Source organism: Acomys minous (genome assembly GCF_964271855.1).
Source record: "Acomys minous genome assembly, chromosome: 9".
In the NCBI taxonomy this organism is placed as follows: Eukaryota; Metazoa; Chordata; class Mammalia; order Rodentia; family Muridae; genus Acomys; species Acomys minous.
Genome location: NC_140490.1, coordinates 92,068,000 through 92,094,113, shown reverse-complemented (window position 1 = coordinate 92,094,113; position 26,114 = coordinate 92,068,000). Strand labels below are relative to the sequence as shown.

Below are 26,114 nucleotides of genomic sequence, written 5' to 3'. Positions count from 1 at the left end.
GAGATCTAGTTTCTACCCAGGAGGACCATAAACAGGAAGAATGTGTGTGTGCAGGGGGGAGGGGGGGAACCACCATATGAAGGATGTGCCACTTCAGTGTATTTTAAGTATTATGTGAGGAGATGCTTTGGAAATATGCAAATATCCTATTTTCAATGTTCCACCCATTCATTTTAGTATTCCATGTGAAGTTTAATTAATGGTGGCTTCCTGTTCCCTCCATCCCTTCTACGTTTATTAATTAAATTCTGCCTTCATTACCCATGTGTTTTCAGTTTAAATTCGTTAGCATTCATGTTGATATGACTTGGACAGTCTTTGGGTTGTGGTCCAGTGCTGCTATGACTTTGCTGTGCTCATTATTCCAGCATCGGCTGTGGACAGCGCCTGTACATCTGTCCTGTTGATGCTCTCCACACCCTCCCCATCATTTGTTGACCATTTATCACATCCTAAGACAATCCAGTCTCCTTGTGGCTTTCCCACCTCAACCCACAATCATGCTTTCTGCCAAGAAGCCCTGGTTCTATTAGCTAGTGAACGGCATTTAGAAAGTATTGGGGTTTGAGGTAAACTTACTGCCCCTCAGAGTCCATTGCTCTCAAGGCCAGGAAATATCTCTTGTCTATCCTTATGACCATCTTTTAAAAGACAGGTTCCTTCAGTTTATGACTCTTAAATGATTGGGGAAAGTGATTTGACACAAGGACGCATTTGGATTTACTGTCTCTGTGAAGCTGCCGTGGGGAACTAACATTGTGCATTCTCTTTCTTTCCCTCCCTAGTCCTTCAGTTCGGATTCACAACTATCTTTGTGGCAGCTTTTCCCCTAGCACCGCTTCTGGCCTTACTGAATAACATCATTGAAATCCGACTTGACGCTTATAAGTTTGTTACGCAGTGGAGAAGGCCTTTGGCTTCGAGGGCCAAGGACATAGGTAAGTTGGGTTCAGGTATCCTTTTTTGAAGATACGAAACATCTTCTAGGTGAGAATTAAAAGCCTGCCTGATGTGGTGGCACACACCTTTGATCCCAGCACTGGAGAGGCAATGGTAGGTGGGTCTGTGTGAGTTCAAAGCCAGCTTGGTCTACATAGTGAGTTCCAGGACCACTACGGCTTCACAGTGAGACCCTATACATACATACATACATACATAAATACATACATACATACATACATACATACATACATACATACATACTAAAAAATTAAAGCCATACACTTTAGGAATCCTCATGGTTTGTGTAAGATGATTCAACTAATTTTTGAGGGGAAAAAAACTATGTCAGTTTTAAATAATATTGTACAAGAAATAAAAAGCCAACTATTTATATTGCTTTAGATTTCCAGTGGTTTTTTTTTTCATTTGTGCTTATTCCTACTATAAGACTTTACAATCTAAAATTTTTATTCATTTTAAGAAATAGATTTTCTATTTGCCTCTTCTTCCCTCCCTCCCCCCACTGTGCACGCACGCCCCTCCTATTTTTCTCGATGTTTTCCTGACTCGCATGAAGCAAAACCTGGTTTCTCTAGTGGCAGAAATGAGCTTTGATTTTTGACTAGAGGTGCTGAGCTGAGTTCGATGCAGCGTTCTTGAGAGCTGCTGAGATGCGGACTGGGTGATACATGTCTGTATCCAGTGCTGGGGACAGGGCTGGCTGGCAGCAGCCGGCTGGGAACTGGATGCTGACATCTTGCTCAGAGGAGCCTCTTACCCTCCCAATGGGCATTGGCTTGGGACAGTCTGCAAAGGGGAGCAGAAGGGAACTGGTCACAACCACTGAAGAGCTTCCAGACTATTAGTGGCTTGACACTGTGCGGTGATCTCAGCAGATGGCACATGAGTGGCTCAGTGGCCAGAATTCTTTGACATATGTCTGATGCTGGCCATAAGCCATGAGTACATTAGCACGTGCATGGAATGACAGAAATTCCTTCAATTCCAAACTATTAGGAAACACAAATGATGACCTCCTCTGTTGCCAGAGGCATTCGGAAAGATGAGAAGATACATGAAAAGGACGTTCATGGGTGGGATAACCTTGTTGTTTTTATTCTTGCTAATACCACACTTCTATTTGAATAGGGATTTGGTATGGAATTCTTGAAGGCATTGGAATCCTCTCTGTTATTACGAATGCATTTGTCATAGCGATAACATCTGACTTCATCCCTCGCTTGGTATATGCTTATAAATATGGACCTTGTGCGGGCCAAGGAGAAGCCGGGCAAAAGTAAGTGCTATAAAGCAAGTTTGAAACTTCTGCTTCTTAGCCATTGTGTGGTGCCTGACACACAGAGAGGTTTTTATACCGGAGCATGTGACACACAAGCCCAGGCAAGGCCAGTGGTAGGGGAAGTGAAAAAGTATATCATCACGCTTGCAGCCAAAGAAAACACATCCCATTTACCAAAGGGTTGGTGCTCAAACAAGTCGGACGAGTCTCAGATGGAATCTAGTGTGAGAGAAGCAGTTACATTTTTTTCCTCCCCTCTCACTCTTGCCAACTCCAAATTCAGAAATGTGTAAGACCTAATGTGTGTAACAACAACAACAACAAAAAACCAGCATGGGGCCTAGTATAACATGTAGTTATGGAAATGTTGTGACTTTAGAAAAAGAGAATTGCTACCTGAGAATCACACTGTCATGGTACGGAGACTGCAAATTTTACATGAGGACTATAAACCCTATACCTAAGACTCAAAAGATACTCAGTAAATATCTGTGTAGCATGAGGATTATTTTTTCCCTAGCTATGATCAGACTGGTGTCTATATTTTGCCAGTCAAATTAAGACACACACCTATGTTCTGAGGTTCAGACTAGAACATATGTCGTCAGATAAAACAGAGCATCATTAGAACGAGCCACCTCGCTTTGATTTCTGGACTTAGCCAAAAGTCTTAGCGTACGAATAGTCCCTAAAGTCACAATAATAATCTAACTCTAATCATGGTGTTTAGATACCTACCTAAGGACTTTGAAGCCCGGAAAATCATGTTGATTAATAGAAGCAATCCTGTTTTCCTGTGTACAGTCTGAGCCAAATTAATTTGCTCCCTCAGCCACTGTAGGCAAATGGGAGTGACTCACCGGAGCCAAGCAAACCTGGTCAGGATCCAGTTTCAGCATTAATCCCACACCAGTGCACTAAGGCATGGATGATTGAGGGCTGTGATAAAGTTCACAATGCGGTCATCTGAAGAGGCTCCTATGATGTCTTCTACTATAATAACCTTGGGGCCATTAAACACTAATTGTCTAGCAACTGCAAGGGAGCCTAGAACAGAAACTTGAAGTCTTGGATTATGGCGCCCGGCCATTCCTTCCTAATGACGGCCACTGTCGACTGTGTCCGCTTGACTTGGCCTGAAAAAGCTCCCCTTCATTGCAGCTGCTTTCAGATACACTCTGCGTTTGGGTCTCAGAATGTCCCAGAGTAGGGACATGTGTCCTCACTCGGGAGAGCGGAGGACTGTTAAAGTGGCCTACACCGAGGTAGAGCCACACCCAGCAGACCTCTCTCTTCCTAGCTCCAGAGCTCCAAGTGGCTCTTTGGCTCATCTCACTGTAAAGCCTCCTGAATTTAAGCCTCAATAAGTATTTTGATCCTTCCTCAGGTCCGCTTACGGTGGGACCTGCAATTGGCTTTTGGAGACTCAGAATGAATGGAGAACAGATTTACTGAGTTGATGGTGAAGCAAAGATTTAGACTCCTAGCAGCTCTCCAGTCTTAAAGCAATGTTCACAGTGATTAGAATTACCTACTGTGCCTTGATTCCGTTTTATTAGACTGTCTGTCCAGCTCTGGGCGTTTTCTTTGCAAACTTTTATGAGCCATCTGCCAGTTTCCACATTATACTTCTTGCCTCTAATCCACAGGCCATTGTTCTTGTTTGTGGGGTGTGTGTGTGTGTGTGTGTGTGTGTGTGTGTGTGTGTGGTGTATGTGTGCAGTGTGTGTGTGCATGTGCATGGTGTGGTATATAGTGTGTAGTGTGCATGTGTGTATGTGCTGTGTGTATATGTGTATGGGGTGTGTAGTGTGTAGTGTATGGTGTGTGTGGTGTGGTATGTGTGTGTGAGTGTGGCATGTGTGTGCATGTGTATTATGTGTGTATGTGTGGTGTGTTTGTGTGTGTGTGTGTCGTATGTTCCTTCATGAGTTCTAGCTCTGTGATCACAGGCACCCTATTACTTTACAGTGATTTTTTTTTCTTCTTTTCTGTTACCATTGTTTTCTCCCTTCTCTTTCTCTTCTGTTTCCTCTGCCCTTTTTTTCATTTGGAAATGTTCTAGAAATTAAAAAAAAAAAAAGCTCATGTAGTAGAAGCCCCATAAAGTCTTAGAAAGTCATAAACTTCTGCAAGACTGTGTGCAGCAGTGGCTGAATCCCACTCTTGATTTGAACCAGCTGTAGAGAGGACACGTTTCCATTTCAATTGAACCTAAATCAAAAATTCTCTATCCAGGACCAGCATTGTGCCTCTCCGTAGCTCTGTTTTAATTCAGTGCCTCCTCTTTTCTGTTGGGTCAGCTTACCTCGGCTCCTCCATGGAGGACAGTTTCACTCATGTGCCTTGAGCACTTTGGTTCTCATGACCCTCGTCCACATGATGGCACATTTGGCTCTGCCTAATGGCTCTCCTGTAGGCGCTGCCCATAGGCGCTGCCCACGTCTCTCCTATTGGTGCTGTTCCCAGGCAGATTGCAGACTGCTTAAAAATAAGGATCACATCTTTCATGTCCATGAAAAGTAGAACCACTCCCCTGTTGTGGGCGCCCAGTAGTCAGGTGTCCAAGGATGCTGGTAGGAAGACAATCTGTCTTAGCAGGTCTGTCACAAAATAAAGAAATGATTCAAGGCAACATCTTCTATTCGTCGCAATGCACAAAACTCTCTCAAGGGTTTCACCTTTCCTCCCTGTGCGCTCTTCCTGGTCTTCTGTGGCTGCGGCTCACACTGTTGATTGTTTGCTGAAGAATCCAGCTCCTCTTCTGGGGTGAGGCCACCTCCTCTTCTGGGGTATCTTTACATGGGGTCCTTAGAAAGGAACTTGGGGAACTTTGGGCAAGCATTAAGATTCAGGATCATGATAAGGATACAGAATGTTCTTGGCCTCCAAACTACCATGTGACATATACATAAAAAAAAAGATGCCCTTGGTTGGTTACTAAATCAAAGCTGCTTTTCCACAGAAGCAGCAATGTCATAAAAGGCTGGAGCTTTGATCAAGTACCCTGTTCATTCAAGGGGTTAGACACAAGTGTATCTTAATGAGTAATAGAGAATATAGTTGTGTAAATCTTATAATCACTTTCTCTATAAAACACATTTGTCTTTAAGTACATAAACCCACTCTTACTTCTCATGGCATTTGCAGCCTTTGATGTCTACGGCCAGGTGTTAGTGTCACACTGCCTAACACCTCAGAGGCAAATTTTATAGCTGATTCAAAGACATTCAGCAGCGAGTTTGATCTGAAATCGACAAAACCTGAAAATCAACCTCTGGTTCTGCTCTTCCTCCTAGTTCTGATGACCCTAATCACACGGCGTCCCTGTCCTGTGCATTAAGGAATTACAGGCAATATGCAACTGATGTTCTCAAAGGAGAATTCTTACTGTGAAAGACATGAGATAAAGTCAGTGTCCTGGTCCAAACAATGCCTTTTAAGAGAGATTTTCTAAGTCTCCTTACTTGGCAATGCTTTCAGAGGCATCTACTTGTCCTTTAACAAAACTTCCTTCATAATTACAAGAGACCTTTATTTGCCTGCTACTTTTTTTTCCAGTGGCACCCCTCATTTTTCTCTCATTATCCGGATAGCTTCATCTTCACTCTCTCTTTCTCTAGAAATGGTGGTGGGTGTGCAGAGCCTATGCCAGCAAACTGAGCGATAGGCATGGCATCTCCTTGCCTTTGGTGGCCCTTCTACTGTGACAGTAAGCCATTGAGTGGAAGAATAGACATCACTGGCTGAATGGTAGCTGAGCCAGAAAACGTGAAATTCCATTCCCCTAAAGTCATGACAGACTCAACTATTTGATATGACAGTAATAGGATTTTGCCACTGTGAAAAGAATCAGGGAGCTGAGTCCTGGCACTCAAGGAAGTAGAGGCGGATGGATCGCTGTGAGTTTGAGGCCAGCCTGGTCCACAAAGCGAGTCCAGGACAGTCAAGATTACACAGAGAAACCTTGTCTCGGAAAAAACAAGAGAGAGAGAGAGAGAGAGAGAGAGAGAGAGAGAGAGAGAGAGAGAGAGAGAGAATGAATGAATGAATAAGGAACTATCTAAACAGTTTAGTATTAGCGGTCCTTTTGAGATGATATTGAAAAATAACAATACGTATATATACTAGGTCTGTTTCTGGTTCTGTGTTAGTGTGCGTAACCAGCCAATGGAGACACATTTTCAACATGGGTTTGTGCCTGGCATTACATACATATGCTTAGCAAATCGGTTCCCAGATTTATTCTCTTTATTTCTTTGGGTAAAAGATGGAAGACCTTGCTCATAAGACAGGTGTTTTAACTTGAATTTAGAGTTTGCCAATGGAAATTTTGAACAGAACCAACAGACTACAGCTTTAATCTCCACAACGCTTTGGAGCTGGTTTGTGTGATAAGAGTTCAGGCGGTGGTATGAACATTCACTCCATGTCAGTACTGGGCTGGCTCTTGCCAGTTCCCCGACCACTGCTTAGCTCCTAAGCTGACTACTAAGTTCTGTGTGTCAAACCACTGGATCTATCACCCTGAAACAAGCAACAATCACCATGCTGCTAGCACGCCTTCATAGCATGTTCTAGACGGTTAACTCAGTCATCATTTCAAGCAAAAGTAGGGAGGACTGAGGGGTGTTGCACACCTAACTGACCATGTGTTTAACCACAAGTGTCTGGACAAATGGTTCTTTAAGCTCGGCTCATTTTTTTTTTGTTGTTGTTGTAAAGGCAGTGAGGAGGGCAGTGGTTCATCCTGGGCGTGATATAAAAGAGCCACGTACTTTCAGAATCACGTGTGTCATCATTTTGGCTTAAGATTTAGTAGCTTAGGATAATCACATCAGACTCAATAATGAAGAAAGTCCAGAGAGCACGTTTTGTTCATTCCATGATATGTGTTGACCTGTAAAATACAAGGCACGCATAAAATAAATAACCACCAACTCGCTTTTGTTGGCTACTGGCTAAATATAATTTTATATGCTTTGCCTACACAATGTCATTTAATCTCTAAATGAATCTATGTGGTGGGCATTTTTTTTTCACTTAAAGAATTATGTATGTTGGAGACAGTGAGATGACTCGGCAGATAAAGGAGTTTGCTACACAAGCCTTTCAACCTGAGTTCAATCTCCTAAATCTATGCATATATGGAAGGAGAGGACTGACCTCACAAAGTTGTCCTCTGATCTCCTCAGATGCACCATGGCACATGTGTGTGTCAAATACACGTATCATTCTCTGTCTGTCTCTGTCTGTCTCTGTCTCTCTGTCTCTGTCTCTGTCTCTGTCTCTGTCTCTCTCTCTCTCTCTCTCTCTCTCTCTCTCTCTCTCTCTCTCACACACACACACACACACACACACACACACAGAGAGAGAGAGAGAGAGAGAGAGAGAGAGAGAGAGTAATATCAATGATGATGAATACATTACTTTGAGTTGAGGATTATATAAGGTGAATACGAAGAAAGCACAGTGATATAAAGGGAATCTGACAGAGTGGTTGTTAGAATTACTCACTCTCTATTCATTCAGTTCAGAAAGATCAATAGAATCTCTGACTCGTCATTTCCCTCCTACCAAGTCAACTAAGCTCCACGTGTCTGGACTTCAACAGTACCTAAGGCTGCTAGATCCTAAAATAAAAACTTAAGGCATCCGCTCTACTCCCACCATCCTACAGTTCAAGGGAGAAGACATATGTATGCAGCCGACACGGGTACAAGCTCGAGGATAACCCTGATCTAAGTATAGTAGCTCTTCAGGGCAAAGGGGTGAGTCATGCTGACTCGGGGCGAGGAAGTCTTCTCGGAATAGATGGTGTTTTGAGTTGATCGCTGAAGGATAAGTAATATTTATGCTTCTGAACAAAGGAGTATAGATTCCAAAGGGAAAGGAAACCTACGCCTCTGATGTACTCGTGGCGTGATGTGGCCATAGAGGGAGATGTGAGTTGAAGAAGAGGCGTTGGCGAGCTCGGGGTGAAGGGCATAACCACTGTGGTGTTGTACAGTCTGCGTTCTCTTTCAGGTGCATGGTTGGCTATGTGAATGCCAGCTTGTCCGTGTTCCGGATCTCTGACTTTGAAAACCGGTCTGAGCCAGAATCTGATGGCAGTGAGTTCTCAGGAACTCCCCTCAAGTACTGCAGGTGAGCGAGGAGCTCAGCGTGCTTTCTGCTAAGCTCAACTGGCTCTAGCATGGAAGGGTTTTGCAGACAGGCCTCCTGCGTGAGTTTGTTTAAAGCAGTGGTTCTCATAATCAGAGTACATCATATGAAAGAATTCTGTTTTCAGTAAAAGAAAAAAAAATATCCAGTGCTCGGGCAGAAAATGTCTTAAAATTGAGTATATGCATGATTATTGTACTAACCGGGTTCTTGCAGACAGGGGTAAATATAATTCATGTTCCTTGTGCAGAAAACCATGATTTGGAGAGAATAAAGGTAATTAAGGACTTTATGGAACATGTTATACCAGCAATATAAATTATGTTGTTTTTGCTTAATTGTGAATAAAATTTAAATAACAAAAATTAAGCAGTGTTTCTCAATCCTGATGGAATTAAAATCACCTGGTGATTTGTTTTTATTAAGTGGGTTTATATTTTGAGAATTTCACGCAATATAATTTGGTCATATTCACTCCCTTCCTTACTCGCCCTCTTTTCTCTTTCCACTCCGTTTTGTTTCCTCCTCCTCCTTCTTCTTCACTCGTTAAGTCCAATGTGTGCTGCCCATATGCCCTTGGATCCATGGCCTTCCACTGCCGTGTGGTCCACCGTACTCCAGGGGAGCCACACCTTAAAAGGAAACTGACTGTCCTTTCAGGAGATATCAGTTGCCAGTAGCTTCTCACTTAAGGGTTGGACTTCATGCTCACTTCCCCTATCCATGATGGTATTTTGTCCTGCTTGAGCATCCATAGGGCCATCACAACCACTGTGAATTCGTGTGTGCAACTGCCTGGCTCTATCCAGAAAACAGGTTTCCTCATAGTTATCCAACACCTCTGGTTCTCACACTCTTTCCACCCTGACCACCATGATCCCTGAGCTTTGGGAGGAGGAGATTAATATATAAATATCCCTGGGGCTGGAGAGATGGCTCAGAGGTTAAGAGCACTGGCTATGCTTCCAGAGGTCCTGAGTTCAATTCCCAGCAACCACATGGTGGCTCCCAACCATCTCTAATGAGATCTGGTGCCCTCTTCTGGCGTACGGGAGTACATGCAGGCAGAGTCTAACGGTGAGGCTCAGCATGGTTTCCTCTGGCTCAGTGAACAGCATCCATGGGTAGGAATTTTCTGTGAGCCACAATATGGTAGTCCTTTTATATTAGCCTCTTAGGGATGCGCCATGAAATAACACATTTGTCCATTGTCTTTCCTTCACCTTTTGTTATTTTTTTTCTTTTTCTTCTTCTTTTTTTTTTTCAGAGAAATGAGTACAGGCATAAAAACTAGATGTTGGTACCTGACATCTCAAATTATTTGCTTAGTCCCAGAATAATATACCAGCCCTAATACCTCAGAAACTCATCTGACCTGTGAGGCCAAGTGACTCTATGCTTACCATGTAAGCAACAGACATGAAAACCCAGTGACCTATGCGTGCTCAGCTCCAAGAAGACCAAAGATCATGTGAGAGGCCAGGTAGACCTCGCTGCTAGGTAGCAACCACATCCTATTCCCCTCTGAGCCCCAACCTAACTACCAAAGTCCCATTAACTTGTTTATACTGATGAAGACATCATAGGGCAATATAATTGGATCTTGCTGAAGTCTTCAGGGTAGGGTGAGATGCAAGCAAGCGATGGTGCTTGTTGTTTCTTGGAGTCTCTAGTGTGTTTTCAAACATCATGAATAAAAATCACTGAGTATGCGCTGTTCCATGCCTATTGCAGTCTAAAGAAAAAAATAGAAATTAAATGATAAATTTTATTTTAATTTAAAAACCATTTAGTAAGCTGGGGTTGTAGGACAGGTGTTGGAGTTCCTGCCTTGCATGGATGAAACCCTGAGTTCATCCTCCAGCAACACAAAACCTAGGCTAGTGACAAGCACTTAGAACCCCAGCACTATGAAGGTGGAGGCAAGAGAATCAGGAGTTCAAGGTCATCCTTGGTTATGTACTGAAGTGGAAGCCAACCTATATGGAAAAAAATAGATAAAAATGTTTGTTTCTAAAACCCTTTTGTTATTTAAAAGTAATAAATATACTTTAATATACTTTATATTATATTGTATACATATTATTATATAATAGATATAATATTTGATATATTATAAATGTGTAATAATATAGTATAGTATTACATTAATATATAATATAAATATATAAATAAATAATAATGAAGATAAAGTACAGAACACTTTTCATCTTTTGTTCCCTGTTTTATAAGTCCAGCTGTCCTACATAATAAAATAAAAGTATCTTTCACAATTACTAACATAAATGAGATAGATGCCTTCAGTCACTGTTTAATATTTTTAATTTTCTCTGAAATAATATTTTCTGTTTCTTCAATGCTTTCAATTGTAAGAAAAATACATGCTTACATGTGTAAAATACATACATACATTCATCATGGAAAAGGCAATGTTAGAATTCTTTATTCAGTCATGTGCCAGATGATGGCCTGAGTTGGCTCTTGGCCTGAAAACATCTGAACAGACTGTTACATTTTTAAAGCATCTTCTCAGGTGGATCAGTGACCTGGAGAAAAGTGGCTCCCTAAAGCCAAAACAAAGTGGATCAGGAGCCAAGAGTACACAAGTGTATTACAACCAACGTCTACCCAAAGATAATGTGCTGAGCTAGGTAGATTTAAGCTTTTTTTTTTAAACCTTTTTGTTTATCAGAAAGTTGAAAGTAAATAGAGAATTGACAAGCCTATGATTAATTCTAAACATATGCTGCATAAAAATCTATAATATAGTCACATTATAATATTGTCTATTGTACAATAGAAAAGATAAGTTACAGTCAATATAACAGTAAATTAAAAAGCAAACTTCAGAAGACTCTATAAGATGTAATACACTGTGAGGGTTGGAGAGATATCTCAGTAGTAATATATATGTATTGCTCAGGAAGAGGACCCAAGTTTGGTTCTCAGTACTCACACTGGATAGCTCACAAGCACCTGGAACCCAGTCTCTTGTGGATGTGATGCCCTTTATGGACTCTGTGCACTCCTGCACTCACACATGTACATTTACACACACACACACACACACACACACACACACACACACACACACACACACACATACACACACATTTAAAAACTAAAATATAAGCCAGGTGTGGTGGTGCATGCCTTTAATCCCAGCACTCAAAGAGGCAGAGGCAGGTGGATCACTGTGAGTTCGAGGCCAACCTGGTCTACAAAGTGAGTCCAAGACAACCAAGGCTACACAGAGAAATCCTGTCTTGAGAAAACCAAACCAAACCAACAACAAAACAAACCCCAAAATAAATCTTTCTTAAAGGTATAAAATCCTTGCATCAAGCTCAAAAGCAAACAAAAGTACATAGTGTAATATCCTCACAAATGAATAAACAGATATAGGCATTAGTCAATTTTCTGTTGCTGAGATGAAATATAATTACCAAAAGTAACTTATAAAAGAGTTCATTTTGGCTTTTGGTTCCAGAAGGAAGGTCCATCACGGCAGCAAAGAATGGCAGCACACAATGAGAGCTAGGAAATGGCTCATACACAGGAACCAGAGGGAGCAATCAGGAAGTGGGACAAGGCTACAAGCCCTCAAACCCAGTGACGTACTTCCTCCAGCAGGACTACACCTGCTAAAGGTTCCATAACCTTCCAACATAGTGCGACCAGCTGGGGCCAGTTGTTCACACAAGTGTACAAACTTTTAGTCCTGAAAAAAAGTTGTTCTTCCTGGAATCCCAGGCATAATTTTTGGACCTGTGCTAGGCTCAGAAGCATAATCACATATTCAACAGTAGAAATTAATTTCTTTCTTTCTTTCTTTCTTTTTTGGTTTTGTTTGTTGGTTGGTTGGTTTTTCATGTTTTTTTAAATTTGCTTATTTATTATTTTTACAGTATTCTGCATGCATGTGTGTTTGCAGGCCAGAAGAGGGCATCAGATCTCATTATAGATGCTTGTGAGCTGCCATGTGGTTGCTGGGAATTGAACCCCAAAGAGTAGCCAGTGCTCTAACCTCTGAGTCATTTCTCCAGGCCTCCTCCTCCTCCTCTTCCTCCTCCTCCTCCTCTTGTTCTTCTTGTTGTTGTTGTTGTTGTTGTTGTTGTTGTTGTTGTTGTTGTTCTTCTTCTTCTTCTTCTTCTTCTTCTTCTTCTTCTTCTTCTTCTTCTTCAGTTTTTCAAGACCTGGTTTCTCTTGTATAACCTTGCCTGTCCTGGATTCACTTTGTAGACCAGGCTGGCCTTGAACTCACAACGATTTACCTGCCTCTGACTCCCCAAATTCTGGGATTACAGGCGTGTGCCACCATGCCCAGCTGACAGTAAAAACTACAATGTTCTAACTGATCCCCATTACCACAGAGAGAACCAGCAATTTGGAAGCATCAAAGCATTCACTCAATTTCAGCACAAACTATTCATTATCGGTATCATTCTAGTGGTAAAATCTTCACGGCATATTATCATATCACACACACCCAAAGACGCTAATAATAATTAATATGATGGTTGTGATGATAATAATGGTGGCTGCTAATATTATTTCAAGTCCTTGCTATATTTCAAGAATAGCCTTCATAGCAACTTATCCTGTATCATCTGTAAATCAATACTCAACCCAAGGTTAGAAGGCTCCATCTTTCACAAAAAAAAAAAACCTGAAAAAATCAAAATTGTTATTTAGGCAAGGGAATTCTGTGCATCTCCACAGTAGGACTGTTCAAACAACCGGTACATCCAGATCATTCTAAAATGCATGAAAACATGAAAACACCGGAGTCGCTTTTCAGTAGTGGCAGTAGTGATGGTGATAGTAACAATGATTTATGTAGACCGAAGTTCCCAGGCTGATGCCTGACCCCCGAACAGGTGTTCCACAAACACATGTGCAGTTCGGTGTCAACTCAAACGTTAGAGACTGACGATGGAGTAGGAGGGACTTATTCATGGCAAGCAATGGAAATCCCATGTAAATCGATGTGCACAAAAAGAAATGTTCTGTTTTAGGCCATTGGAGGCATCTAGAAGCCACACAAAGATTCCCTGATAATAACAAAGTGCCAAGAATTGGGCACGGTCAGCAGAATATTATCTCTGTTCCCCTTTGTTCTGTTCTCACCCTCTAGCATATTCTCTCCTCTCTCCCTCCCTCCCTCCCTCCCTCTCTCCCTCCCTCCCTCCCTCCCTCCGTCCCTCCCTCCCTGCTACCTCATCTAATTTGTGGTAGCTCCTAGCAGTTCTGTGGACTTAGTGGCAATTGATTTAATAACAGCTCTAACAGACATCCTGGAGAAGAGTCTCAGGAATCTTTTCTAAGCTGAGGTTGATGGAGAGCTCATTTCTACCCAACCACCGTGGACGATTACCCAGAGAAGAAGAGATACTCTTTTACCAAAAGAAAAGCAAAAAGAATGCTGCACAAACAAAGCAGCAGATGTCTAGTGTAGAGAAAGGGGCTTGCTTTTCTTCAACATTTGTTCCCAGGTGTAAAGTGAAAGTGGAAGAGAATTTGAGGACCTGGAGAACTGGAGTTGGAATGCAACCTTCTTGTGTGTTTCCAGATATCGGGACTACCGGGACCCTCCTCACTCTTTGGCACCTTATGGCTACACACTGCAGTTCTGGCATGTCCTTGCAGCCCGGCTGGCTTTTATCATTGTGTTTGAGGTGAGTTTTCTCAAACAGCTCCTATAGTTCCTTTGGTATAATGAAGTCAGTTAGAGTAATGAGTAAATACGTGACAGAGACCTTCGGCGCGAGCACCCACTTTCTAAAGTAGCGCGGCCATATAATGCAGCCTCTTTTTTCATCTTTTCCCTTAACTGGAATTTTTGAGTTTTCCAAGAAGTGTTTGAAAGTCTGTCAGTAACAAATCAGGACTCATAGGACCTACATTTCACATTCTAGGACTGTGAGTTGTAGCCTTTAGGAGAAATGCAGTTTTCCCACCCTGACTTCCAGGGGTGCTGAGACTTCCTGTTTGTGATGGCCTTTCTCCAGGACTGTGAGGGTGTTCACTGGCCACCTGCAAGGCATTGAACTCCATGCTACACCCATTGCCTGTGTACATGTGTGTATCTGTTTGTGTGTGTGTGTGTGTGTGTGTGTGTGTGTGTTATTTTTTTAAGGCTTCTTGGAAACCTTGTATTGCCCATGAATCCACTTATAATGTCAATTCCATCTCTTGTCACATATATTGGAGTCACACTCATGCACACCAGAGATGCCTCTGTTTGGACTGGAAGTTTCTTAAAACTTGGAGACAATTCTATCATCGCTTTGCCCATCACTCCAGCCCCCAGCCAAGGGAAGATGATAGCAAATTCTTCTTTCCAGGAAAGAAACTAATCGATGGCTCGGTCCCTCTTTTTTAAACATCTTTACTGTCGCTGGTTATTTGTGTGTGCATGCATGCATATGCCAACGTGAGTGTGGTCGGGGGCAACTTGTTATGTCTCTTCTTCTACCATGTGATCCTGGGGGATGGCATTTGTCAGGCTTGGTGTCAACCATCTTTACTCAGTGAGCCAACTCACTGCCCTCAGTCCCTTGCTAAAGAAGATATGTTTTCTGTGTGTGGTCATGCACGCCTTTAATCCCAACACACAGGAGGCAGGGGCAGGAGGATCTCTGTGTTCTAGGTCAGCCTGGTCTACGTAGAGCTTTCTAGGCCCATGAGACTCTGTCTACACATAAATAGCAGGCAGATACGCTTAACCCAACATGGTCTTAAATTTTTTTTATACTAAGTAAGAAAATACCATGAAGATGGTTTGATGGCTACAGTGCTTGTGTGCGAACATGAGAGCCTGCATTTGGAAGCCCAGCACCAATGTAAAAGCTAGGTGAGGTGGGGCATGTCTTTGGTTCCAATCCATAGAGAAGTAAAGACAGGCAGACTCCAGTGGCTCACTGACCACCCCCTCTAGGCCAAACAGTAAGCTCCAGTCTCCGGCCACTAGCCTCTGCATGCACACACACTAACAGGAACATCTGCAAACGTGTGTGTGTTTGCACTCCACCCCATACATTAAAAAGGATAAACAAATAAAGGTGACATTAAACTAATAAGTGGCCTTTCATTTAGAACTTTCCATATCCTTTCTGTATATTGTTATGAATATTTAAAACACTAGAAGTATACAGAAACCCCTCTTGATTGGCATAATTTTGTTGCAGCTGTGTGTCGCCGAGTGTGTTTTAAATTGACAAAGAATCCTTATCGCTCTCCTTCGGCGCAGCTTCATTGTGATGAGGTAGTTTAGGATTATAAAGGCTCTTATTCACACTGTCATCTGGTAACTCACCATCACCAGGACGTAGACAGACAAAAGTGACCCATGGTTCTAGATCGCCAGCTCCTCACTCACATTTCAGATAAAGAATGTGTGGTGCTTTGCCAACGGAAGAAGCACATTTCTTCCTGAGGTCACCATTTCCCCAGCCCCATGGGTGGCTCACTGGCAAGGTTTGTAAAGTATTTAGCAATTTACATAGCATGTTCAAACTAATTCTATTTTTCATAGCGCCGTTTTACAGGTGAGTGGATTGAGGCCCTGGGGCTTTCTGTGGCTGAGGCTCAGGTGGAAGTCATCCCAAAGCAATGGAAACTGCTGAGCTGGGACTCGCTCCTGGGCTTTCTATTTTTCCTAGTCCTCTTTGCTTTGAGCATCTCTCCTCATCTGTCCCTCATCCCTGGTCATCCTTTCTACACAGTGTCAAGAAACCAAGCTCAGTTCTCACCAGCCCTTTGTCCTTCCGGTACATGCCCCTCCCTGCCCCGTACCACTCTCCCCCCCCCCCCACGTTCCAGAGGCGCCATTGTCCCAAGAACTCCCTTCTGACTCTGTTGTGCTCTCTGTTGTTGTTTTTTTTTTCTTTAGCACCTCGTGTTTTGTATAAAGCACCTCATTTCCTATCTGATACCAGACCTCCCAAAAGATCTAAGGGATCGAATGAGGAGAGAGAAGTACTTGATCCAGGAGATGATGTACGAGGCTGAGCTGGAGCGCCTCCAGAAAGAACGGAAGGAGAGGAAGAAGAACGGAAAAGCACACCACAATGAGTGGCCGTGAGCAGGTAGGCGACCAGTGTGAGCAGGAGGAAGCCACACCCGGGTCAGGTGCTGAGCGGCTGCTTTAAAGCAACCAGAAACAAAGCTAACAAGGGTCGAAGTAATCTCCTTAGATGCTTCCGAAACCCGCTCAGTTTTTCTGAACACCGCAGCTCGATCCTCCCTCCCACGTGACCAGGCTACCTTCTCTTTCCCTGTGAGGTGATGGCCTGGAGTCAGGGTCTTTGCAAGTTGGCCCAGGTAAGATAAAATTTCCCCTTCTGCTCCAGGCACACTGTTCCTTTTTTATCCCCAGTGCAAGTATCTAAATCAGCATCACCCCTCTCCCGTTGCAGACTTGCCTCCATTTTTTTTTTTTTTTTTTGGCTTGATGCCACACCTTCTGAGAAGGTTTTCCCAGATCTCTCAGCCCACTGAGACTTAACTCTTAAGCTCCCCTGGTCAGTACCATCGGCCCCATGTGCTAAGAGATATAACCGATTTGTATTGTTCATCTGTGAGCCTCAAAAGTTACCAGGCTGTCTCAACACAGTAGTGAGCACTGGGGAAATCTCTGTGGGTTGTAACTCTTAATTCTTCCAGCTAGTTAATATTAGGCCCGAGTTACCCAATATGTGTACATTCAATTTATAAAAGTCCGATAGGTTGAAGCCGTGAGATTACATGGAAACTCAACGGAGCCCCTACACATCCCATCAAAATGCTCTGGCACTTTCTATCAAGTCAGTTACTAGTCATACGACCCTAGGTCCCCCAACCTCTCTCTGAGCCTGTGTTTGCTCTGTGATGAGTTGTTCAGATGAGCCCTCTGTTCTCAAACTCTACCAGACTAATAGTATACAGGGAGAGAGGCTTTTGCCTTCTTGTGTTTCTCAATGTTTTCTTCTTTATTTGAGCAAAAACTCTTGAGGTTTTTTTTTTTCCAACTTCTGCCTCCAAAGGAAAAATGCCATACAGAGAAAAAGAATTCTCCTGTTGGCTAATTGTAACACATGTCTGCAGAAATGCATATGGTTGGTGGCAACTTTGTATCGGCCTCGCTGCATGTCCACAGTCCCAAAGGTTATTAGGACTTTGACAACAGGTTGAACTTGGAGGAAAAAAGACAGACCTAAATCCCGCAGGAATAAACATCGGAACCCCTGCCCTGTACTTGAGTTAAGATAGACTTAGGCTTCATGAGAACTGAAATAATTCTGCCATTTCCAGTGTCTACTTTTTGGCTGTGACTGTGGGAAAACTGCAAAACTTGTGTATGAGCCTACCTATTGAGCTGAGCTGATACACAGCTCGAAGGAGGCAGTGCACATGTGGCATTTACCAAGCTCTGACACACTGTGAATACTTTCTAGCATTTGTGTTACGATTAAGCAGCATGGTGTAGCCTGCGGGATTCCATATCTGCTTATCACATTCTCTCTGTGTGTGGTCTGGCGTGTGGGCTTGGTTTCTGGGGGGGGGGGGAGTAAAGAAGGGGGGAGCAAATGGTACTTCCGGGAATGAGACGTCCTGGTTTTCACTTTCTGGGACTCTGGTGCATGGTCTGTCCTCCCAGCCCCAGACTCAATGTGATCCCTTCCCTGAGCCGCCTGTGGAGAAGAAAGGCTGTGTATCCAATGGCTTTGGGTGGGCTGGGAGGCAGACATCACCAGGGAGAGCTGCTCCCCAAAAGTCCCAGTGGCCGGAGACCAAGGCACAAGTGCATGTTATTGCATTTATAGAGTGGGCTAGGCTGCAATGCAGGTGACCCATCCTGGGGGATTCTTGTGCCTTTACCGCGACATGCCGCTTTCTGCCTACTTCCCGTTTTTTATTTGAAATCGTGGTTTTTGTCTGTCGTTTTCCCCCACAAGAGTCAGCAGCATTCATATTACTTCGGATTGTCCTGACTCACTTGCCGTAGGGCAGACATGAAGTTTATCCTCCTCTTACTCCATTTGGGGTTCCAAAATCCTTCGAACGCCTTTGACACGTGGTAAGTACTCAAGCTATTTGTGCACCGCGATGTAGAGACAATCCTAACGTCTTTTCTCTTTCCAGGTGGCAGTTCATTTCCAGGCTAAAGACCTGAATTCTGTTTACTTCTCCGGGCAGTGCAAAAGCACATTCAAGCGAATGACTAGCCGTGCACCCGCAGTGCATGCTGCACACACCGCTGCGCAGCCGCGACAGTGCTGCGCAGCCGCAGACAGGGCGGCAGTGAGGCGAAGACCGAGGTGGAGTCCCGCTGTCCTGAGATCACGCCCGCAGTCCAGCACACAATTGCTATCTATCCATAGACCATTCTTGACTAAGCAAGCATGCACGTTATGGGCAGTTACATTCTCAAGTTTTTAAAAAAAACCAAGGGGGAACTTGTTTACTGGGCCTGTTTTTCAGCCTGTTTGCTATCTTTTTTGCATTCTATCCCATGTGAATTTTACAGACACTGGGCTAATAAAAAAAAAAGGGTATTTGGACACCTGGACACATTCCTAGAATGTCATCATGTCCTAATTCTACGTCACCAAATGACACAGACAAGACCCTGTTTACAACTTTTTCTTTCTTTCTTTCTTTCTTTCTTTCTTTCTTTCTTTCTTTCAAGTTCAGATCTTTCTGAGGAGATTATTCTATATGACATACCTACAGCTATGTGTATGGCCATAGCTGTATTTCTGTGTGTACATATGTATAGTCATGTATTCCTACATATGTACATACAAATGCAGAGATATATAAAGTACATAGGAATTCCTTACTTGTAAATAGCCAAAGAGTACACTGACATGAATGATGAATTTTCACATTTAAACAGTCACCAACACGAAGCCATGTTTAATGCTTGTATAATGTGATACGATAAAAAAAAATTTAAAATAAATTTATGCACATGGAATATTTTCAAGCGGCTCTTGTGGTCTTCTGTTGTATTTTCTCCTTCCGGAATAAAAGGGATAACACGGTGCCATTTTTAATAGACGCATTCTTACTCCTTCCACACAACTGGTAAATTGTCTCACCCCAAATGTGTTTTTCATCCTTGCCCATCTTTCCCATTTTGCTCTTGTACTGTCTTCTGGGGATACCAAGGAGATTGCTTAGAAATTAGTATGAGGAGTTTGAAAATGCTCCTGGCACAGTCTGGATGGCAAGCAGGAAATACAATCATCAATACTTAGAATTCATTCATGTCCCTGTCTGCTAGGATATTGTCCTAATTCTGAAGAAGAGCCACCTGTCTGAGGAGTTGGTAGGGCAGAAAATACTACCCTTCTTCCAGAGATGCAGGATCTTTTAAACTTTTTTATTGTATGCATCTGAGGTGTACAATGGTTTTGATCACCATAATATTAGTGCGGAATGGTTACTGCCCATGGAATTTATATGCCCACGTTGTACTAGTCCATGTCTCCGTAACAAAAATACTTAAGACTGGGTACTTGAGGTGGGCACCGTGGCGCATGCCTGTAATCCCAGCACTGAGGGAGGCAGAGGCAGGTGAATTGCTGTGAGTTCTAGAACAGTTTGGTCTATAAAGCAAATCCGGGACAGTCAAGGCTACAGAGAGAAACTCTGTCTTAAAAAAAAAAAAACAGACTAAATGCTTCCTAAAGAAGAGAGCTTTATTTAGATCACAGTTTTTAAGGGCTGAAATTTCGAGCTTGGGTGACTCCAAATGTTTGGGTACACGGTGGGGAAGCCGCCATTTGCAAGATGAGACGCAGCTGTGTGCAGGACAGATAACCTGGCAAGGAAGATGCCTTCGTAGTTCAGGAGCTAAGGCTCGCTAAGTTAGCAGTTTGGTATCACAGGTCCCTAGAGTCCCACAAGAATTACATTAATCTTTACCATTGACCTAATATTATTTACAAGTTTTCAGGCCCTATGGCATCAAAACCAACACACCAAGAAACAAACTCTCAGCATGTGATCATTTGGAAGCTACACCCACCACCTTCCACAGTTGCGTCTCTCTGTCTCTGTCTCTATCTTTGTCTCTCTCTCTCTCTGTCTCTCTGTCTCTCTGTCTGTCTTTCTCTCTCTGTCTCTGTCTCTCTCTCTCTCTCTCTCTCTCTCTCTCTCTCTCTCTCTCTCTGTGTGTGTGTGTGTGTGTGTGTGTGTGTGTGTGTGTGTGTGTGTGTGAGAACTTGCTATCCCACTTGGGAGAGTATGACACAGTAGCCACACATCACATCACGTGGTCCAGTCAGTCCTGGGGTTTGAAACATCTGTATCTCCTCTCCGGCTTCCCAGTGCAGAGAAGAAACAGTGAGCTTGTCCCTTTTTTTTTTTCCCCCTTCTTTCTTTCTGTAAGGGCCATTACATTCAGAAGTAGATATAAGACCAGTCAAAGCACTGGTCTGGAAAAATAAGAATTTATTAAGTAAATGTCCTACCTGTACGCACTTGGAGCAAGGGTGACCATAGCATGCAGATTTTTCTGCATGTGTTATTTTGCCTCTCTATTCCAAATGCCTTTGGCAGCCAGCTTCCTGGGATGTATCAAGCAAGCCATCTCCTTCCCCTTATCTTGGGCACCACGGTGATTAGTATCATGCTTCTCTCTCTTGCACTTATTCACTGTTCCTGGTTTTGATGCAGGGAGCACATGGTGAATACCTTTAAATGTTTTATGCATGAAGGTTAGACTAGAAACCAAGTTACAGAGGGGCATTTCTGACAGGGTTTAGATGGAATAAAATGATTAATCCACATATTTATGAGGGACACCGTGGTATCTCAGTACACATAAACAAAATGTACTGATCAAATCAAGGTAACAACTATTTCCATTGCTTTGATATTATTCTTTGTTTAGAACCTTCAAGCTCCTGTCATATTCCATAAACTATAAAATATCTTATTATTAACTATCATACTGTAATTAACAAATATGTATGGTGTTTATTAAGATTTTTTAAAGGTTTAAAGATAGTTATATATTAACTTTTAAATTTTGATTGTTATATATTATTTATGTGTTTCTAATGATCATACTACACCTTAAATCTTCATATAGTTCAAATGATATTTTTAAATTTTGTAGCTGTTGGATAAAAATAGGCAAGAAAAGCCCATAATATTGCCAGAAAAATATTGGCTTATGTTTCTGATGAACTTTTCTCTCAGCCATGGTCTTAGAAACAGGGCATAAGTGAATATGCAATAATCTGAGACCTTGTTAATCTAGTCTTATGAGTCTTTGTAGGACTGCAACACTAGACACATTCTTGCTGCCAAGCGGAAGATCTGAGTTTGATTCCCAAGACTCACAAGGTAGAAGAGAAGGGTCAAGTCCTACAAGGGTGTCCTCTGACTGCCACACATGTGTGTGGCAGGCCCATGTGTGGGGACCCGTGACAAATTCTGCCATGTCAGAAATCCTGTGCTTAGGCTGTATGCTGTGACCTTCAAGTTGCTGACCTTTACCTCATCACGAGGTCTTGTGTTCTAGGCCATCCTTGGACTATTTACCTTTGAAAGAAGTAGAGAAGTCTCAACTTGGAACCACCCAGAGGATCTAGGAAGTCCTTATAAGGAACTACTCAGAGAACTAGGAAGTTCTACAGGGAGTGATTTAGGCTATTGTATTCTTGCCCGGGGGCTAGGGTAAGTGAGATAAGCATAGATCCTATTGACCTTGCCCTATATGTGTTCCTGCTGGTCAGCAATAAAGTGAATCTTGATCAGAAATTTCCTGATTTGATTCGTTATTTCTCGAGTCTCTGTATCCTACTTTCAATCCCCACTCCCTCTTTCAGGTGAACCCTGATTCAATTTTTCCCGCGGGCTGGGACCCGACACCCATGTCTACACACACACACCAAAGAGATAGATAGATAGATAGATAGATAGATAGATAGATAGATAGATAGATAGATAGATAGAGAGATAGATAGATAGAGAGATAGATAGAGAGATAGAAAAATAGGTAAGATGATAGATAATACATACATACATACACACATACATACATACATACATACATACTGCAATAGCATAAGAAATGTCTTATTTCTTTTTTCTCTCCTTTTATTAAACATAGATTCTTTTCACATACAATATAATCTAAATAGAGTTTCTCCTCCGTCTACCCCGCCCCAGTTCCTCCCTGCCTCCTTTCTCATCTGGATCTTTTCTGTCTCTCATTAGAAAAAGGACAGGTGTCCAGGAGATAACAACAAAATAAAATATAATAAGATAAAATAAAAGCAATCATATCAAAGTGGGACAAGCCAAGCCAACAGAAAAATTAATGAGTCTTAAGAGCAGACACAAGCATCAGAGACACTAACATTTGCATATTGAGGAGTCCCATGAAGACACTAAACTGAAAGCTATAGCACATATGCCAAAGACCTGGTGCAGACCCTGTAAGACGTGCGCATGCTGCTTCGGTCTCTGTGAGTTCACATGAGCTTTGCTCAATTGTTTTAGAGGGCCTTGTTTTCTTGGTTTCCTCTGTATCCACTTTTTCTGCCTCCCCTTCCTTCTGCCTCCCCTTCCACGGGTTCCCTGATCCCTGAGGGGAGGGATTTGATGGAGACACCTCATTTAGATCTGTGTGTTCCAAAATGTCTCTCCTCTCCTCTTCCATCCCTCTTCCATTTCCTTCTCTCTCTCTCTCCCTCCCTCTTTCCCTCCTTCCCTTCCTCCCTCCTTCCCTCTCCCTCTTCCTCTGTCTCCCTCTCCTCCTTCTCCGTCTCATTCTCTGTTTGTCTGTCTCTGTGTCTATCATCTCTCTCTGTCCCTCTCTGTCTCTCTGTTTCTGTCACCTGTCTCTCTCTTTCTGTACCTATCTCTGTCTCTATCTCTCTGTCTCTCTCTGTCTCTGTCTCTCTGTCTCTGTCTCTGTCTCTCTGTCTCTGTCTCTGTCACCTGTCTCTGTCTCTCTGTCTCTGCCTCTGTCTCTTCCTCCCTCCCTCTCTACATAATGTCTTGCTGTGAGCCTCTGTGTTTATTCTCATCTGCTGAGACAAGAAGCCTTTCTGATAATGGCTGAATACGGTACCTACCTATGAGTACAGTATCATTAGGAGTCATTTTATTCTTGCATATATTTTTAGACCAGTAGTCTTTGGTTTTTACCGGAGGTCTCTGGGCTATCTAGACTCTGGTTCTTAGTCACTCAAGCAGTGTCCGGGATCAGGTCCATTTCATTGAGTAGGCCTTAAATCAAATCAGGTTGATTGCTCCTACAAGATTTGCGCCACCGTTGCTCTATCATACTTTGCAGGCAGGATAAATTGTAAATCAAAGGTTCTCTGCTAGGGTTAGTGTGAACTTTCCTCTTTTGGTAGCCTGCAGAGTTCCTTTCTGTGTCATAGTCACTAGAAGATGGGGGTAAAGTTTATATACAGGTATCAACTCAACCTCTCCCTGTTCAATGAGCTATGTGGGTGATGTCTTTAGCAATGGGGCCTTACTGTCAGTCTGTGGTGAGCAACCTATTGTCTAGGCAACAGCCTAGGTTTGGGGGGAGTTTCCTTTGGACCAACAACTCAATTAGATGAAACCAAATTTGAGTTCTAGATGCTTCATTTTGGTGACAAGAGATGGCCAGTAGAGGTTCCATTTCCTTCCTTGCTTGGAGACTTCATTAGGACCACCTTCGTATCTTAAGGAAGCTTCCATTGCACCAGGTTTTCTAACTGCCCCTCAAATGCTCTTCGGTTTCTTGCTGTCACTCCCCTTATTCCCTCCCTCAGTCCCAACTCCCCTCCCCCTTTCCACCTGGTCCTCCCATATCCTTCCCTCCCCCACACCATCACCACCACCACCCAGCTCCAGTCCACCCCTAAAATCTATTATTTTCCCCTCCCAGGGATATCTCTATGTTCCCTCTTGTCCTTTCTTCTATGCCTAACCACTCTGGGTCTATAGATTATAGCTTGGTTATCATTTATTTAAAGGCCAATATCCATTAAATATTAGTGAATATAATATAAGCAAATACATACCTACCATATTTATCTCTCTGAGTCTGGGATACCTCCCTCAGGATGATTTTTCTAATTCCATTATTTTCCTGAAAAGATTGAGGGACATCTAGGTTGTTTCCAATTTCTGACTTATGAATAAAGCATCAGTGAACATGGTTAAATAATTGCCTCTATTCTTTGGGTGTATGCTTAAGAGTGGTATAGCTGGGTCTTGAGGTAGATAAATTCATACCATCTTCCTGAGGAACCGCCATATCAGTATCCACAGTGGCTGTACAAGTATGTCCTCCTAGCAGCAGTGGAAGAGTGTTCTACATTCCTCCCAGCACGAGCTATCACTTCTGTTATTGACCTTACTTAGACACTCTGACAGGTATAAGACAGAATCTCAAAGTAGTTTTGATTTTCATTTCCCTGATGGCTAAGGATGATGAACATTTAAGTGTTTCTCGGCCATTTGAGTTTCCTCTACTGGGAATTCTCTGTTTTAGATCTGTGTCCGTTTCTTAATCAGATTAGTAGTAGTAATAGTAGCTGTCATTGCTGTTGTTTTAATCTAGTTTCTTAAGTTCTTTATATATTTTGGGCGTTAGCCCTCTATCAGACATTTACTTGTAATAGCAAAAGAAATGTCCTATTTTAACATTATACTTAACTTTTTAGGTCATTCAGGAATAGAGTGATTCCTAGCACAAAGTTTTTCAAATCGCTATTGTGGCAGTTAAGTCTTTGAAACTGCAAAAAGCTTTGTTGACTAAAAACTGACACCTTCACATTGTGTGTGTATGTGCACCTTCCAAACACTTACTAGGTTTCTTGTTTGTTTGTTTGTTCTTGAGACAGGGTCTCCTGTAGCCTAGGCTAGTCATGAATTCACTGTGTTGCTAAGGATGGCTTTGAACTGCTTTTCCTGTCTCTCCTGCTAAGTGCTGGGCATTACCAGGAAGCGTATTTTTACTGATGATGTGGTGACTCAGTGCTATTTCTGTAAAACCCAAACAAGTACATCAACCAACAAGTCCTGTCCACTCATTCATGAATCCTCCATGGCTCCTATTGCACAATCTAACCCACTCACTTAGACACTTTCTCCCTATGCCTCATTCCTGGCTTAGTGCATGCCTGATCTTGCAACCCCAGTGAGCCTTCACATGATAGGGGTCACCTTCATACACACCCCCCCCCCGCCATTGCCTAACCAACTGTGAAGCTGCTACAGTCTTCAAGGTCTCTTGTGAGGTCTTTCAGTGCCTAATTAAAACAAATTAATCCATTCACTTTATGCTTCTGCTTATGACAATACATTTTAACTCAGTCTCCTCCAAATCCACATTTTAACATGGAAAACACAAATAGAATACCACTTCTTTATATAATCTCCTATATTAGTGAAAGGTTCTCAGAACACACCAGAAGTCAGCGTCCTATAGTGTCTTCATATAAAGAGTATTAAATAATTTCTCCAGATTACCCATTAACAGCCAGGATTTAGGCACCAACTTTATAGTATTTACACACACACACACAAACACACACACACACACACACACACACACACACACCACCACCACCACCATAAGAAGTCTTTCCTAGCAATGCTTATATTGCACAAGTAGTTTTATTAATAAGCAGGATCTAATTATAGCCCATTAATCTCGTGGTGCGTGAGGGGTTGTTACTAAATGTTCTTGAGATTC

At 42.6% G+C, this 26,114-nt stretch overlaps 1 protein-coding gene across 8 annotated transcripts in view; it reads left to right on the top strand.

The window, feature by feature from the left end:
• The window catches only part of ANO4 (anoctamin 4), a 381,965-nt gene extending 362,581 nt beyond the window's left edge, over positions 1-19,384 (top strand). For all 8 annotated transcript variants that reach the window (XM_084795290.1, XM_084795289.1, XM_084795288.1 and 5 more), the window contains 6 exons: positions 786-938; positions 2,092-2,239; positions 8,270-8,389; positions 13,980-14,085; positions 16,302-16,497; positions 18,533-19,384. In XM_084795290.1, the coding sequence (XP_084651416.1) occupies positions 786-938; positions 2,092-2,239; positions 8,270-8,389; positions 13,980-14,085; positions 16,302-16,493 (719 nt within the window). In that variant the 3' untranslated portion in view covers positions 16,494-16,497; positions 18,533-19,384. The remainder of the gene's footprint in view (positions 1-785; positions 939-2,091; positions 2,240-8,269; positions 8,390-13,979; positions 14,086-16,301; positions 16,498-18,532) is intronic.
• The last annotated feature ends 6,730 nt before the right edge of the window (positions 19,385-26,114 follow it).